The sequence below is a fragment of the Bactrocera neohumeralis genome, chromosome 4, assembly GCF_024586455.1.
Source record: "Bactrocera neohumeralis isolate Rockhampton chromosome 4, APGP_CSIRO_Bneo_wtdbg2-racon-allhic-juicebox.fasta_v2, whole genome shotgun sequence".
NCBI lineage: Eukaryota > Metazoa > Arthropoda > Insecta > Diptera > Tephritidae > Bactrocera > Bactrocera neohumeralis.
In genome coordinates this window covers 198,939-217,772 of record NC_065921.1, presented here as the reverse complement: position 1 = coordinate 217,772, position 18,834 = coordinate 198,939, and the positions used below count along the sequence as shown (strand labels likewise).

Sequence of the window (18,834 nt, the reverse complement as noted above, 5' to 3'; positions counted from 1 at the left end):
ACGCCAATGTTATGTCTTACCCCATGCGCTTCCTCCTCTAATGGCAACACCTGGCTGGGATCTATTAATCTTCGTTTCGGCTGTAGAAATTTGAATGCCTTCGGGGTGGGGCCTGGAGCCAGGGTTGATACACAAGTTTCAGCGGGTTTCGCTTCTAACAATATCTCTCTAGGATATAACTCTTTATATTCATCAATTTTTTTAGATTTCGCCAGCGCATCTTTTGTTAATGCGCATTCGGTTGTCGCTGGAAAAGGCTCGACAGAATCTGAAGTTGTCATGGTTATATCTGTCGTCGACGGTTTATCATCATTGTGGACGATGACTGTTGTCTGTTTCTTGAAATCATAAATACGTATTGTGTCCGAATCGTCACTGGTTGTAGTATTTACCGAATTCATAGACTGATTTGACAGCGTTTCAAAGGAGGCGCTTTCTTCCACCACTTGTGCGGGAAGTGCGAGGTATACCGTTGGGTGGATAACAACAGGGGTTTCTTTTGCAATTATTTCGTTGCCTTGACTTATACTCTTCGATTTTTTATATACAAGTTTTATCAATATGAGGTATGTGTTCGATTTTTATATTTTTCGAGTGTATTTGACGGTTTATAGGATGATTTTTTTTCGTTTTCATATTTTGCAATTTTGTATGAAAAGAGATTATATAGAACATACGCCGAATAATGTTAGTAAAAGCAGTTTTTTTCCAATGTTAGATATATAAATGGAAAAATTAATGGTTGGCATAAGTTGTGCAAGTATGGTTGACTTCTAAAACGAATATTGTTGGATGACATTGTGCAGTTTAACTTACTTCTTTTTTTTAAATATCTATGAAAATGTATATCGTTCCGTTGCTTTCGTCACTTATTATATACATTTACAATTGTACCCTAGACATAATACATTTGATGTAAGTCATCTTGAAGCCTGAGAATTGACTCAATTGACGTACATCTGTATTGAAATATCAAAGCTATTATTTTTTCGTGCTCTGAAAACTTCTTAAAAAAATCAATTCAATAAAACCAAATAAGTACGCCAACTATGTACATAGAGTGAATAGGAGACATATAATTAAATGATTAGCGTCTGATATTTATGCTTTAGAGGATGTAGTAATTTCAATTAATGAAACCCCGGTTTTGAAATGGTAACGTGCTCTCAGCTTGTGATATAAATATATTTTGCATTTCAATGGTTTGCTGAATTTTGGCCCAGGTTTTTATACGGCCAAAGACTGTCAACTCGGCACCTTGCCTCGAAATTACTTCAGTAATGTTTTCTGCTGCTCGTAAGTTTTTAAAAATGAATAAGCTTTGTGCGCCATAGATTCTGCGTTTTTTCAATGTCGATCTTTCAGTTTCATGACCGATTAATCAAAGGATTAACGTTATAAAATAGTCCGACACCCTCCGTATTTGCCAGATTTTGCCCCAGCGACTACTTCTACATTCCCAGACTCTAATTGTTATTGGCAGAAAAAAAAAAATCAAATACGAAGGTCAAGAGGCATTGAAGTTTCACGTTATCGAAAAAGTATCGAAATTTAATGGAGCAACAAAAGCAGAATTTTCATATCGAGTAGTACATTGATAACGGTCTTTGTTAATATTCTCGGTTAGTGCTGATTTTCATAAAGCGTAATGTGTTACATATGTACATATATGTATGTATTTGCAAATTGTTGTTATATATACTTATATTTGTTGAAATTTAAGTGAAATTCCACACATGAATAGTCTTTATAACGGGACACCTTTTATAACCGAACATATTTCATGAACACAACGTTTTCCGTCACATTTTCATACAAAACGAATTTCTTAAATGGACAGGAATACGTTTTAGCGGCCAGACACGGACACTATTTCGGTAAAATTTCGTTCAAACTATCACCGATTAACTACCAAGATTTCATAAAATGTGTGCCGGACAAAAACACTGCGACAATGAGTGTCCGATTATGAGGAGTTTCACTATTTTATGCTAGGTTGCGCCTATTTTCTAAAAAATTTTATGTGTATGTACATATACCTCAGCTTCCATATACTACAGACTATGTAGTATATGTATATAACTCATACGCTGACAGACTCATAAGGTTTGTTAGAAAAACGAAAATCATTCTATGTATGTAGTATATGCGAGTTGAGGTAGTATCGACTTGATTTTATTTATTCTCGGACATCTGATCTTACATATACATATACATATGTATTCATTTGTACAATATATGTATCTAAGTGTCGCTGAAATAACTTTCCCATTGTGATTTCTATAGATACGTACATATACGCCACATGCTTGCCAAACATTCGAATTTATCTGCGTAATTAATAGATGAATTATGAAAACCGTAAAGGACAGATAATGACGAAATAACTAGAAAATTGCCTCAAGGATTTGTTGTTTCTCGACATAGATACATATGTATATTTATTTAAATATTTATATAACTTAATCATTTCGTTGATGACATGCTGCAAGCAATATGAGACGATAAATGAATGAAGCGTTCTCAAGCAAATGTTGTTAGTAAGTTTTGTAAATAAAGAAAAAATTATTGATTGTGTATTATGAATGTGATTACATGCAAATTTAAAGAATGTTGATGGAAAATGCTGGGAGCTAGCACCTAATATATTTATTCAAATTTAAATACTTACCACTGCGACCAGAAATACTATCTTCATTCAAATGTACCTAAAACGTGTGTCTGTTTAATACATTTACTATATACTCGTATATTACATATCTCGATTATCTTCAGATGTTATTAACAACGGTTAGAAAGAACTACTATCCTGTATGCAACGTGTTGCCAGTGTATAGATTGGAATTTTTTGGAATTCTGCGGGTTCCCATATAAAAAATGCTTAGCTTTCAATTTTTCTATATAATGCGAAATAATTTTTCAATTTTGAGCAAACATTTTAATTCTATTTTAAAGAGTCTTTGAAATCTTTTCTTTTATTTTTAAGTTATAATAACATCTCATATTACCGAAATGAATATGAATACTAAAGAATAATTTAACAGAGTTTACGTATAGTACATAACTATTATGTTTATAATTCATATAAAATGTCAACTCCGAGTGCGCTACTAAGTTAGTATATAATTTTTACGAGCTTTCCACAATGAAGAAAAATATTTTTTCGTTTTACATTATTTTGTAAGTCCAACTTTTTGTTGAAGAATTATGTCATTACTTACTGCACCTTTAATTGTTGAATTACCTTTATGTGGAAAATCCCTATTTCATAAATACTCACACCAACTGGCTAATGTTTAATCTGTCTACATATGTTATATATGTATGTAGGTACATCAAGGTTAATAGAAAACAGGTTTCGTCAACTCCAATTGTTAAATAGTCATGAAGTTATTTTGAAATGAGTCTGTATAATTTATCTACAAATCTATTAAAATATGGGTTTTGTATCTCAAATGTATTAATAATAAAGCTTTTCAGAAGTACGAGTTTATAGTTTAATTTTTTTTACTTTACACAAAAGTTCTTATTCTAACTTGCTGTCGTCAAAGGCTCACTTGAATAAATAAAATCCAAACCCTTAGATATTTACTAAATTATGATAAGAGTAAAGGTATGTATGTATACATGTGTCCTTTATTAATTTGCACATACATATGTATAGTACTTTTAATGAGAAATAATACCCATTATAAATATTTCTTTCAAAAAAATTTTAATATTGAGCTATCGAAGATAGTTTTTCAGGAATTTTTTTCCACATACCAAAACGGCCAGGAGAGAGGAATAACATACTATTTGTTTTAAACATATTCACACACTTTTAGCTTGCTGTAAGTTTATGTACATACATATCTTCACTACTACTTTCTGGTCTAAATTTACTAGTGTATATCATACTAAGCAATTGAATATTTTGTGAGTTATGGAAATGTTAGCATTACATTACTGACTAGTGTTAATTGTTTCTGACTTTGGATAAATGTCACTACATAAATAAAATTAAATTTTCTGCAAAAAGCCTCACACTTTAATTGAGGAAACTTGTGTTGTCGGCATTCGTGTTGGTTGCAACGAAGCAATGCATGAAACTATCGACTCCAGAGTCAGTTTGATCATCGCTGACACCTTCTGTTAAAAGGTTAAGTTTGCTCTCGTTCTTGTTCGGGTCAGTAGAAGCAGTGGTGGTGTTTTCAATCTCATATAGTGGATTCATAACAAAGTCCTTTGTTGTGACCGAAATGGCACGAAAACTATTTCTTTTAAGGTCTTTATGAAGTAATTGCTTTTCGAATTGCGACAAAATATTAGAATTTGATAGGACGAGATTCTTTGAATTCGACGAGTTTAAGGGCGTATTATTAGAGTTATTATAAAAACTAAGAGACGATAAAGTTCGCCGTGAAGGTAGAGTTTCGGAATAATTATCAGCAACACTAGCACTTCTCCATGAACGTAGTGAACGTTTATCATCGCTGCAATAGTCTAAGTCAATCTTATTGTTTGTGTCTAATCTGCCAATATCATTTTCATTTTCATTAGCTCTAATTTTGTTATAAATGCGGTTCGAGTATTTATAACTGTCATTGTGGTGGTTGATCTTCGACATATGAATACGGTCCAAATTGTTATAATGAGACGCTGAGGTGAATGAACTTGGTTGTCGTGGAAGTACTTTGTAATATGTAGGAGCAGTGGAGGTTGCGTTTGGAGTGAAGTTGTAACATGATTTTTGAGGTGAACGGTGGTTAATGCATTCTAGTGAATTGCTACGACGCACTGGAGTGGAAAAAATCCAATGACAATCACTTTGATCACTATAAAGCGGGATACTTTTGTATGTAGTTTTGCCGTAGGAATTTACCTCTTTGGTGAACGTATCTTCTATGAGCTCATCACTGCATCCGGAACTAAGTCGTTTGCGTTTATCATTTCGGTGATTTTGATGATTAGGACTGACCTTTGGAGGATTGTCAGCGTTTATATAGTAATCACGGCTATATCTAAAATGAGCGTATTGAATTTGCATTATATAACTGGAGATAATATTCAATAACAATACCTCTTGTAACCAATATTACTAGTGCTTTCGTTCTCTCCATCGTCTTCTGCTTTTACAGTTATTACACTTTTATTCGTGCTTGAGCTTATATTTGGTAAATCTATAAAACGCTCCTGGCTGCCACAAATCCTACGTTTTAAAGCGTCCGGAGTATATGGATTATTTGGCATTTCAACCGCATTGTTCCATTTCTTATATTCACGCTCTGCTATTGAGCCTAAAAAGTGAAACAATTAAGATATTTATGTAAATATTCACACACTTTAAAGATAATGTGAAGAGGTTTGAGATTTTAGTACGACACATACTCTATAGACACCAAATAGATTAATTAAAGGAAATTTAAAATATACCACAAAACACAGAAAACTAAAAAAACAACACAGCACAAGGAAGTACAACACAATAGAACATAACACCGAGCGACGTTTGCATTCACTTTGTGTTACCTGGCACGAAATGTCTCAAAGGAACAACATCATCTTCTTCCCCATTATTATCCTCTTGATAGTTATTGTTGTACATAAATTGTTGCCCTTGTTTAAAGTTGGATTTAGAATTTGGATATGAGCCATTTGTTAGTTTAGTAGTGTTGACGAATGAGTTATTGCAATTATTAGTATGAATAATGTCTTGTTCGTTATAATGACCTGCTAGACAAGATTCGATATTAGTTGACGTGCTTCTACTGGCCAGATTTGTGACGGAACTAAGTTGATCTGAGAATAGAATATTGTTAAGGAAGTTAAATCTATAATCTTTTAGACTTTCTGGCAAAGTAGCTGCAATGTTACACTTCGGTAGAGGTGGTGGAGGTGTGCATAATATAAGTGCTTGTTTTTTCAGTAAATCTTGCTTAAGATAATCATATTCAAATTCAAATTCAAAGGAATCTATGGAATGCAGATACTTTTGCATGATCTCAGTTTGACGACGTCGCCTTTCGAGCGAAGCCAAAAGTCGTTTATCGTTTATTAATGTTATGCACATTTTAGCAATGTAAGTCATAGTTCGAAGTGAACATTTTTCATCGCTCGATGTTACGCCGATTTTATGCGACTGCTTGCCAAGCTGCGTGGTTACTGGATTATGAGCATCTGTACTGCTTCTATTGGGGTAGGTGTTAGGGTCTGAAGACTTTGCGTCAGACGTTTCAGTTACGACATCAGCAGTATTGTCATAGTTTATAAAAGTTGTTCCCGATGTTATATCGTTATTTAATATTGAAAACAAATTTGAAGATTCAGAAACGTTAATAATTTTTAAAAAATTTTTCACAGTTCCAGTTGATTTAGAGCAATCGTTGGTTAGAGTATTTCCGGTGTTAATAAGTCGCGATTTATCCTCAGGCTCGTCTCTCATAATATTTTTTGCGATGCTGGTTTTGAGGCTTTCAATGGTTTCTTCAGTTTTGCTATTTTCTAACTTTTCAACCATTGCTTTACAGCGATCTACAAGTACATTAAGAGAAATATTTGAGTCATAAAGTTGACGATGTGGTAAGTTGTCACCAGAAAAACCAGTTTTAATCGTCAAGTTAGTTTCTGTCAGAGATTCTATTTTGGTCTTAAGGTTCTGTTCTAAAATTTGACCTATTGGAGAAGTCTCCAGAGCATTTAGTTTTATAATAAAAGTTTTTTCTGAACCACTGTGAATTTCATGATTCTTACTTTCGTAGCTTTGTAGCGTTTCTGAGGATTCTAGCACATCTGCATAACTGAATTTTTTTGTTTCACAAGGGGGATTCCCCTGCTGTGGAGGTAACCGTGCGCTTTCCATATTATGGCCATATTCTTTTATTATTTCACTGTCAGATTTTTGTTCTTCTTTTTCTGAAATTCGTGCAGTTATATCCCTTCCTTCTAATATTTTGCGTGGTTTCTGCTTTTCACTTTCTGACGCATATAGTTCTACCACTTCTGCGTCCTTTACATCACTACTGGACTCATTTTTTTTATGTTCGCAAGAGTACGATGATTTAGAAAATTCTTGGTCTTCAGTTTTGTTATCTTCTAATGTATCTCTTACACCACCTTCTTTTGACACACTGATGTGATTATCATTGGCACTTTCCTCTTTCTGCCCTCTGAATGGCATTCTAAATTCACATCCTGTATTTATAACATTGTCTCCGTTTGGCCCACTGCTGTTTTCTTGCATATCAACTGCAGATATGCATAGTGGATCGGAAGACTTATGGGTCTCTGTCCCATTGGTGCACTCTTCTTTTCGCCCATTGAAGAGTGTCCGAACTTCTTTTCCGGGTTCATTGCAGGGTTTTTGTTTTACACTTTCTAATTTAAAGAATTCTACTGCTGCTGTTTCGGTGATTTTATCTTCTTTCGACTCACTGATAATTTCTTGTTTCTGAGGTAAGGGGATGTATGGTGTTTCAGAGGATTCTTGAGTTTCTGCTTCATTACCACGTTCATCCTTTTGCTCAATGTATGGTATTTCTATTTCCCTTTGTGCATCTATAGCACACTCTCCTTTTGGTTTTAGTTTCTCAATTTCTGTTAATTCTACTGACTCTGTATCCATAATTTTATCTCCAGGCGAATCACAGACTGCCTCTTGTTTGTCAGTTGCGAAAGTATATGATTCTATAACCTTTTTCTCAGTGGAACACTTTTCTTTTTGATATTTAAACGGCGATGAATTTTCACATTCTGTAACCTTAACAGTTTCTACTTCTGGTTCAGTACAGGGATTTTGTTTTCCATTACCTTTTACAGAAAATTCTACTGTTTGCGCATTCCTGATACATTCTCCTGTTAACTCACTAATAGGTTTTTGTTTATCCGGTATGAGAGTATCAGGTGTTTCAGAGGATTCTTCAGTTTCTACTTCGTTATCATGTTCATTCTTATGATCAACGTGCGATATTTCATTTTCACTTTGTGCATCTTTAGCACACTCTATTTCTGGTTCATTACATTCTACTTGTTTTTCGCGTTCTGATAATTCTTCCGCTTCTGTATCCACATTTTTATCTCCTGGTAACTTACAGACTGATTGTTGTTTCTCAGTTGCTAAAATGTATGACGTTTGTGAAGATTCCGAAACCTCTTTCTCAATGGTGCACTTTTCTACGTGATGGGTGAAGGGCGTTGGATTTTCACATTCTGTACCGATAACAGTTTCCACTTCTGATTCAGTACAGGGATTTTGAGTTCCATTGTCTGTTACAGAGAATTCTACCGTTTGCGTATCCATAACACATTCTCCTGTTGACTCACTAATAAGTACTTGTGTCTCAGGTATGGGGGTATCACGTGTTTTAGAGGATTCTTCATTTTCTACATCATTATCATGTTCATTCTTATGATCAACGTGCGATATTTCATTTTCACTTTGTGCATCTTTAACACACTCTATTTCTGGTTCATTACTTGCTACTTGTTTTTCGCTTTCTGAAAATTCTACCACTTCTGTATCCATATTTTTATCTCCTGGTAACTCACAGACTGATTGTTGTTTCTCAGTTGCTAAAATATATGACGTTTGTGAAGATTCCGAAACCTCTTTCTCAATGACACACTTTTCTACTTGATGGGTGAAGGGCGTTGGATTTTCACATTCTGTACCAAGAACAGTTTCTACTTCTGGTTCAGTACAGGGATTTTGAGTTCCATTGTCTGTTACAGAGAATTCTACCGTTTGCGTATCCATAATGCATTCTCCTGTTGACTCACTAATAGGTTCTTCTGCCTCAGGTATGGGGGTATCTGGTGTTTCAGAGGATTCTTCATTTTCCGCTTCATTATCATGTTCATTCTTATGATCAATGTGCGATATTTCATTTTCACTTTGTACATCTTTAGCACACTCTATTTCTGGTTCATTATCCATATTTTTATCTCCTGGTAACTCACAGACTGATTGTTGTTTCTCAGTTGCTAAAATGTATGACGTTTGTGAAGATTCCGAAACCTCTTTCTCAATGGTGCACTTTTCTACGTGATGGGTGAAGGGCGTTGGATTTTCACATTCTTTACCCATAACAGTTTCTAATTCTGGTTCAGTACAGAGATTTTGTGTTCCATTATCTGCTACAGAGAATTCTACTGCTTGTGTATCCATAATGCATTCTCCTGTTGACTCACTAATAGGTTCTTCTGCCTCAGGTATGGGGGTATCTGGTGTTTCAGAGGATTCTTCATTTTCTACATCATTATCATGTTCATTCTTATGATCAACGTGCGATATTTCATCTTCACTTTGTGCATCTTTAGCACACTTTATTTCTGGTTTATTACTTGCTACTTGTTTTTCGCGTTCTGATAATTCTACCACTTCTGTATCCATATTTTTATCTCCTGGTAACTCACAGACTGATTGTTGTTTCTCAGTTGCTAAAATGTATGACGTTTGTGAAGATTCCGAAACCTCTTTCTCAATGACACACTTTTCTACTTGATGGGTGAAGGGCGTTGGATTTTCACATTCTGTACCAAGAACAGTTTCTACTTTTGGTTCAGTACAGGGATTTTGAGTTCCATTGTCTGTTACAGGGAATTCTACCGTTTGCGTATCCATAATACATTCGCCTGTTGACTCACTAATAGGTTCTTGATTCTCCGGTATAGGGGTATAAGGTGTTTCAGACGAATCTTCAGTTTCTTCTTCATTATCATGTTCATTCTTATGCTCAATGTACGACATTTCAATTTCACTTTGTGCATCTTTAGAACAGTCTGTTTCTGGTTTATTACTTGCTACTTGTTTTTCGCGTTCTGATAATTCTACTGCTTCTGTATCCATATTTTTCTCTCCTGGTAACTCACAGACCGATTGTTGTTTATCAGTTGCTAAAATGTATGACGTTTGTGAAGATTCCGAAATCTCTTTCTCAATGACACACTTTTCTACGTGATGGGTGAAGGGCGTTGGATTTTTACATTCTGTACCAAGAACAGTTTCTACTTCTGGTTCAGTACAGGGATTTTGAATTCCATTGTCTGTTACAGAGAATTCTACCGTTTGCGTATCCATAACACATTCTCCTGTTGACTCACTAATAAGTACTTGTGTCTCAGGTATGGGGGTATCAGGTGTTTCAGAGGATTCTTCATTTTCTACATCATTATCATGTTCATTCTTATGATCAACGTGCGATATTTCATCTTCACTTTGTGCATCTTTAGCACACTCTGTTTCTGGTTTATTACTTGCTACTTGTTTTTCGCGTTCTGAAAATTCTACCACTTCTGTATCCATATTTTTCTCTCCTGGTAACTCACAGACTGATTGTTGTTTATCAGTTGCTGAAATGTATGACGTTTGTGAAGATTCCGAAACCTCTTTCTCAATGACACACTTTTCTACTTGATGGGTGAAGGGCGTTGGATTTTCACATTCTGTACCCATAACAGTTTCTTCTTTTTCACTACAGGGATTTTGTGTTCCATTGTCTGTTACAGAGAATTCTACCGTTTGTGTATCCATAATACATTCGCCTGTTGACTCACTAATAGGTTCTTGTTTCTCCGGTATGAGGGTACAAGGTGTTTCAGAGGATTCTTCAGTTTCCGCTTCATTATCATGTTCATTCTTATGATCAATGTACGACATTTCAATTTCACTCTGTGCATCTTTAGAACTGTCTATTTCTGGTTCGTTAAATGCTATTTGTTTTTCGCTTTCTGATAATTCTACCGCTTCTGTATCCATATTTTTATCTCCTGGTAACTCATACATAACCGTTTCTACTTCTGGTTCAGTACAGGGATTTTGTGTTCCATTATCTGTTACAGAGCATTCAACCGCTTGTGTATCCATAATACATTCTCCTGTTGACTCACTAATAAGTACTTGTGTCTCAGGTATGGGGCTATCAGGTGTTTCAGAGGATTCTTCAGTTTCCGCTTCATTATCATGTTCGTTCTTATGATCAATGTGCGCTATTTCATTTTCACTTTGTGCATCTTTAGCACACTCTATTTCTGGTTCATTACATTCTACTTGTTTTTCGCGTTCTGATAATTCTACCGCTTCTGTGTCCACATTTTTATCTCCTGGTAACTCACAAGCTGATTGTTGTTTCTCAGTTGCTAAAATGTATGACGTTTGTGAAGATTCCGAAACCTCTTTCTCAATGGCACACTTTTCTACTTGATGGGTGAAGGGCGTTGGATTTTCACATTCTGTACCGATAACAGTTTCCACTTCTGATTCAGTACAGGGATTTTGTGTTCCACTGTCTGTTACAGAGCATTCTACCGTTTGTGTATCCATACTACATACTCCTGTTGACTCACTAATAGTTTCTTGTTTCTCCTTTAGGGGGGTGTAAGGTGTTTCAGAGGATTCTTGAGTTTCTACTTCATTATTATGTTCATTCTTATGATCAATGTACGATGTTTCATTTTCATTTTGTGCATCTTTAGCACACTCTACTTCTGGTTCATTACGTGCTATTTGTTTTTCGATTTCTGATAATTCTACCACTTCTGTATCAATTTTTTTATCTCCTGGTAACTGATAGACTGATTGTTGTTTCTCAGTTGCTAAAGTGTGCGACGTTTGTAAAGATTCCGAAACCTCTTTCTCAATAGCACACTTTTCCACTTGGTCGGTGAAGGGTGATGGATTTTCACATTCTATATCCATAACAGTTTCTACTTCTGGTTCAGTACAACGATTTTTTGTTCCATTGTCTGTTACAGAGGATTCTTCTGCTTCTGTGACCAAAATACACTCTCCATCTGACTCACTGATAGATTCTTGTTTCTGAGGTGCGGAGGTATATGGTGTTCCAGAGGATTCTTTAGTTTCTGCTTCGTTATTGCGTTCATCTGTGTACTGGTTTTCATTTGTACTTTTTGCATTTATAATACACTCTATTTTTGGTTCATTACTTGTTTTTTCGTTTTCGCTTTCAATTAATTTTACTGCTTCTGTATCGATACTGTTATCTTCTGGTGTCTGGCTTTTAGGCTCATCCCTAGTTTCGTTGTAATGTACTTGTTTCTCAAATTCAAAAGTTTGAGTGGTTTCGGAAGACAATATACCTTTTGTATATTTAACATCACCGATAACGGCTTCCGTGCAGATTTTAGGTATCTCTTTTTCTAAAGGATAGATGGTTTCAGATGGTTCTTCATGAGAGCTACATCGTATGATTGGTTTTGAGGACAGTTGAGTTTCCGCTTCTGAATGCAATAAAATTACATTTGAAGGCTCTTCAATGGAATATGTTTTAAGTTCGGGGAGTTGTGTTATATTCGATCTATTGGAACCTTCGAACGAAGTTCTTTCCAACGACGATGGTAACAGTACTATATCCGGTGAATGTGTCTCTGCACAAATTTTATTCGGCAGATCGTGTAAATCATTTTCATCTGCTAAATTTGTGATTGCATTTGGAATCAATGGTGAATTCGTATTTTCCTTAATATCTGATAATGGAACGCACTTTTCTGAACAACTTTCGTCTATTTCTAACGAGTTTATAACTTTAGATTCTTCTTCCTCATCTATGATATCAAGTGAGTGGTGGCTCAATTCAGGTATACGTAATTTTATTTCTGCCAAAGCTAAATCACTTAACTCTTTGATTGTATTCATTTCAAAGGGTGCTTGAATAGATGGTTGTTCTGAAGCAGGAACAGCCAACAACGGTGCTAAAGTAATTGCAGCGAGAATTTCAATAACGGATGTTCCTTGACAAATTGACCTAGTGTCGTGACTTAAAACGGGTTCTTCAAATATTTCGACTGAGCTAAATCCTGTACAACTTTCGTCGACTTCAATGCTTTCAGTAGCTTGAAATGGAGCTGTAAACATAAACGACAAACTAGAGTCGCCAGACTAAGATCGTGCAAAGTATCTTTGAAAGATACCTCTGGAGAGGGTATATGATGCGATAATACCAATTAATATACTACATACTAGTATTACATGTATGTATATTGTAAAGTTGCTCCTATGTTTAAGATAAAGTTACTTCTAGCAATGTAAGTTATCATATTTTATGTATGTATGTATGTATAAATGCATACGAATGTGCAAGTGAATTGGTTAATATGGTAGGATTAAAAGCTATATTTGACTTATCCTGCTTGCGCGAGTAAATAAAATTATTCTTACCTGATATTGGATTATTTTCAGGTTCATGCGCCGTATGAGCTTCATAACAATTCGTTGGCATCGATTTTGAACTAATTTTAAGTTCTAGGGGCGAATGATTAGCAACTTTTGAATTAAACGCTTCAGTTTTGAACGACTTTTCCACAATATGATCGTTTCTAGTATCAATATAATTGGCTTCATTTGGTGAATGTGATGTATTTGATATCAAACTAGCTGTTTCAATCAATTCGTCTAAAATCACTTTTGTATTCTGACCACCAATTAGGTGTTTATTTATAATTCGATCATTGTACGGATCTAAGCCTGCACATATTTGTACTGAATCATCCGTATCTGAATCAATTTCAGAGAGGTCACTGATTTCATCGGTAGTCTTATCTCCAATTTGAGCACGAACATCATCTTTAGGTGCAGGTACTAGCATACCTACACTGCCAGTTATGGAGGTAGTTAATGAAGGACCCTTCTTCCTAAAAAGCCAATTATCTTCCCAATTGCCTTCGACAAGAATACTCGAAGATACGGATGCCATATCTACATAATTGGGAATATATTATGCAACTTTCATTTTACAAATAGACAGTAACATTTACTCACCATCATCCTCATAATCTGTCATTGCAGCTGACAAATCGGGTAGCGGTACTGTGTAAGAGGCTATGTAATCGTTTATTGTTGATTCGCGATCTAAATCTGAAATTTCATTTAATTAATTAAAAATGCTTTAATTTGTACGTACTCGTAATGTTGTATTATTGTTCATATTAATGCTCACCTTTGATGATCTGCAAAACACAATAGGTGTTAAATTAGAAATCGAGTAAAAACGAAGAATGTAAACATTTAACTCACTTTTGATGAATGCTGTGCATCTGCATAGTTGAAAGGACTTGAAGTCTCTAATGAACTTTCAGGTGAATTGCTTCTATCGTCCATATTGAAGTTGATGTCAATGTTGCATGAGCTTAGATCGGGTGTACTTTCCGATAATTTACGGATATACCCTTCATTGTCAGCGATCTGTGACGTAAAAATTTGAAACAAGTTATACAATTGCTAATCAGCTTTGATACATTCGGTAACCTGTCGAAATTTTTGCTACGTACGCCTACACATATCTCAGTGTTGTATTATTAATTAAATATCATATCGGAAATAGGTTCGTTAAATACTAACATAAGTATGCGTATATAAAGTAACTGTCATACGTGAGGTGCGGTTAAAATTTAACCACATTTATCCGAAATATTACAATTTTGCTTCCAGTTAATAACTTAAAAAATATATGTGTATGTATTTACATAAATATTAATCTTTATTACATACATTGGAATTCGTTTCCATTTGCCCCAGTGATCCTTATAAAAGTTTGTGAAAATTTGAAATTAAAATGATTAGAAATATGTTATATATAATTTTGCCGGTTCCTTTATTTAATTAGTACACAGCCTGGTTTATTTCTGTAGCTATTTATTTTGGTATTCGGTCCGACGTCTGCACAGTTGAGAAATTGTTGATGGACTAAACTATGGCTACTAGAAGTAGCATCGGAATTCTAATGCAATATTTTAAGTGGTTTTCCTACAAATTTCTATGGTTTTATCTAGCGGAAGGAAACCTTATAAGTATTTCATGAAGGAAATTAGTAAAATGTTCAAATAAACACTTATATAGGGGCAGAATCAAGTTGTTGTTGCGCAGAAAGAGAAATATCGAAAAACTTGCAAAATTACCAACTGACAGTGCACTCGAAGTGGCGTGAACATAGATAGGCAGAAGTATACATATATGTAAATGTAGTTGCATACAAAAAAATAGTAATAAATAGAGCTGGGAAGCCAAACATAAATTAAATATGTATGTATATGTTAATATGTATGCAACGGGGTTTTCAATAAGAGTCATTATGTATGGAACTCGATTTCTTTTGCATGGCCACCAAGGGCACTCTTGCAGAAGTCTAGACGTTGAACCCTTTTTTCAACGGGTTTCAAGCATAAATCGGCCAATACTGCTGCAATTTAACATTAATTTTCTAACGGTGTCAAATCGCACGACCAAGGTGGCCAATTGACTGGATCATTTTCGTAACACGTTCACCAAACTTGGGTTTCAATAAATCGATTGTAATATTCGCTATGTGACTTTTGACGTCGTCCTGTTGGAACCACATATTGTCTCCAAGTCAATATCATCCCATACGGGTCAAAAATATTCGGTTATCATTGAGCGGTAGCGAATCCCATTTACAGTAACGTGCCGGTCTTGATCGTCACGGAAGAAGTACGGCCTAATAATGCCGCCGCACAGTGTTGCGAAACCGGAATTTTTTGGAAATCATATTGCCTAAACTGTAATTTTAATTGTATCGATGAGAAACTTCTACAGATTGGTCAGAATGAAATCCCAAACAGAATGAGTGAAAAAAAAATTTACACCGAAAAAAATTGTTGGGTCAAATTTTCAACAAAAGTCAAAAAAAAAAAAGTTGTTCGAAAAATTTACAAAAAAAAATTATTTTAATTCTTCTTTTATTTCTGATAAATACCCTATGATTAGTTTTTTAAATAAAGTATAGGGTGGTCCGAACAAGAATTATAAACGTCAAATTTTCATGATTTTTCGATATTTGTTGAAAAACTCTGAAATTTTATATAAAACTAAAATCTATTTCATTTCTTATTTGAAAGGTGGCAATAAAGGCCTTCATTTCATACCGGTTTGAAGTCAATAGCTTCAGTTTTAAGAGAGCTATGCTCATTTTTGTCGAGTGCTAGAATTGCATTCTACAGAAAAATTACAAATTATCAGTCATCTACCAATAAGTTCATTGCTTCCTCTGATAATTTCAGGTGTTTCTTCTCCTTCAGTATTCTCCTACTTGTGATTGCGGGATCAGAATTGGCGAGCAGATAACGTAATATGTCTTCACAATTGTCTTTTCTTGATGTTTTCCTCGCATGGTAAGCCTTGTGTTTCTGAAGTCCTTGTTTCCTGCTTCCAATGCTTCTTCTGATAGTTGCCCAATGGGGACCAAAAATGAACGAATTATTTCGAAAACCAATATGATTAAATTACTCAATAAGTGATTTCGCTATAACTCCCAGGAGGGCAGGTATGGGCAGCTGATTTTTTCACAGTTCGTTGAAAACAAATTATGTAACATTTCTATAGTGGTGTGGAACTGGGACTCTCTGGGACTTTTTAGATATTGCTTACCTAACCCAAATTTAAAGGAAAAATGGAACCCGACTAAAGGGTTTTCGCTCTAAAAAAGGTGCATATGAAAATGTGTAATGAAACAACATTCCTTTGTTTTACAGAAGATACTTGTCCAAAGGCAGATTTTTTTTCCGAATAAAAATATCTGTCACCAAAATCAAATGAGATCATTTTGAATACAGCCCTGAAATCCCCTCTTTTCATGAAAATTTTGTATATTTGACTTCTAAAATCAATTAAAAATCAACGGGCCAACATAAAAATAAGCTTTATGTGTTTTTTGTTTACTTGGAATATCTGTGACAAAATTGCATCATTAAAAACACTGAAAAAAATAATCGGAGAAAAGTTACTTTTCCACTAGCCGCAACACAGTGCGCCGACACATAAACCGCACCAAACCGTAGTTTTTTCGGTATGCAATAGTGACTCAGGGAGTACGTGTGGATTGCTGCCTGACTAATAATGCATATTTTGCTTATTGACGAAGCCATTCAGCCTGAAATGAGCCTCATCGCTGAAGATGATTTTTCGATAAATCTCCTTATCATTTTGAAGTTGTTGCTCAGATCGGACAGGACGATTATGACGACTATTAATTGGACTAGCGCTTTTAAAGTTGAGGCCATTGATTCCGAATTTCGGTAGCAAATTTTAACAATTTCGACTCATTATTGGATCATATATCTTTCCATGATGAAATGGCAAATTTTACTGAAGAGAAATGTCAAAAGGGCGGGAAAAATATGGCGTCGTTTGCTGCCCTTATTTGAAAAACCCGTTACTTACATACCATGCGAGTTAAAAAATGGAGTAGCACTTAAACGACTACTATACTCAGTTCATGTATTCAATATTTTTTATTTTTCCCTTTCACTCTACTCTAACCAACGTTCTCTGATGATTTAGACTTTCTTTCTGATTATGACTGCTTACGTAGAACGAAATTCGGATCAAAAGATACATTTGTGTATATTTCTAATAATATCTTTAACCTTCATTCGTGCAACTTGGGAAAATTCATACTTAAACATCATCATATTTTTTTAACTACTGCACTATTCACTTAAGTACATATGTACACAATACGGCATTTTTAACCCACCTTATTTAACACTGCCTTGGCCAGGAAGTCCTGATAGGCCTTTGGTTCAAAAGGATGTTCAGTACGATGACGATGAGAAAGTTGTGAATGACCATTTCCATACGTATTTGTATTGAGTTCTGGTTCAGATACGTTAACATTCGTCAGACGTGACGTTCCCAGCATTTCCGCTATTATTGATTCAACCATATTTCGAAGTCTTGCTTGTGAAATTTCGGAAAATTCAGTTAGGATGTTCTCTTTGGTTTGATTGTCATTCAAGCCCACGGGGTGTGGATGAATTACATGATTATTCAGGATGCCAGGAAGATCTGAAGTATGAAATATTCAGCGACTTAAATTTCGAATCAATATTTATCATCAAGTAAATAACAAATGATCGCGTCTTATTTAATTTTACAGTTACGATATTGATAGCGCATGTTTTAATAATTTCAGACATATACATTTGTTCAAAAGTTGTTTTCCTAAAGTATTTTCGTTACGATTGCTTTACCTAGTTTAACTTCAATAATGTAGGCAATGTAAAAAACAGTTAGAGCAAAGACCAGAAAGGCTCCTGTAATAACACCCAAAGTAAAGTCCATTATATTGTTCTTCTTCTCATGTGGACTGTCATACAATAATGCCGGGCTGTGACGACGACGATTTAAATTCTACGGTTCCTTTATATTGTCAATAGATGTCGTTGCAGTCGTATATCTGCATTGTGTTATGCCATATAGTGTTGGAAAGGTGAGATTTTAAGCTTCATTTCACCAAAAAAAGTAAATTCGGGGAAGTTGAAAAAAAGTTACAGCCGTTCAAAAATTAGTGAAAATAATGAAGAAATTCCTTACATTTTGGAATTCTTGTATAAAAAAGGGAAGAATGACACGCAAGCCACCAATGACATTTGTGAAGTTTACGGAGACGATGCTGTATCAGTTGTGTAGCACAACAATGGTTCGCTCGCTTCCGTTCGGGAAATTTTGATTTACACTGATGAAAGTTTTACACTGATGGAATAATGTCTTTAGTGGAAAAATGGCAAAAAGTGGTCGTGGTGGTTTATTAGTATAAATATAAAAAATAAGTTGAAGTTTGATTAGAAATGCGAAAAAGCTTCTACCCAATATTTATTCTATATTACAGTTTTAATTGCGAAAAGTATTATTAAATACATACGTCCGAGCATATACCTAAGTATGTACATATGTACATATAACTAGTTTATGAACTTTAGAGCCAAGTAACAACATTAGTACTAAATATACATTTGATCGAAATGGAGTATAGCAATTTCTTTTGAACGTAGCAAAATTGCATTTAATGATCGAGAAACAAGTAAGGAAGTGCTTAGTTCGGGAGC

The 18,834-nt window shown here is 34.8% G+C and overlaps 1 protein-coding gene across 1 annotated transcript in view; it reads right to left on the bottom strand.

The window, feature by feature from the left end:
- The window catches only part of LOC126757443 (titin), a 36,491-nt gene that overhangs the window by 1,551 nt on the left and 16,106 nt on the right, over nucleotides 1-18,834 (bottom strand). Inside the window, exons 5-13 of the mRNA XM_050471360.1 lie at nucleotides 17,484-17,794; nucleotides 14,009-14,176; nucleotides 13,932-13,941; nucleotides 13,754-13,849; nucleotides 13,154-13,690; nucleotides 6,733-12,840; nucleotides 5,063-5,279; nucleotides 4,865-5,003; nucleotides 21-530 (exon numbers count right to left, since the gene is read on the bottom strand). Coding sequence (XP_050327317.1) covers nucleotides 21-530; nucleotides 4,865-5,003; nucleotides 5,063-5,279; nucleotides 6,733-12,840; nucleotides 13,154-13,690; nucleotides 13,754-13,849; nucleotides 13,932-13,941; nucleotides 14,009-14,176; nucleotides 17,484-17,794 — 8,096 coding nt within the window. The remainder of the gene's footprint in view (nucleotides 1-20; nucleotides 531-4,864; nucleotides 5,004-5,062; nucleotides 5,280-6,732; nucleotides 12,841-13,153; nucleotides 13,691-13,753; nucleotides 13,850-13,931; nucleotides 13,942-14,008; nucleotides 14,177-17,483; nucleotides 17,795-18,834) is intronic.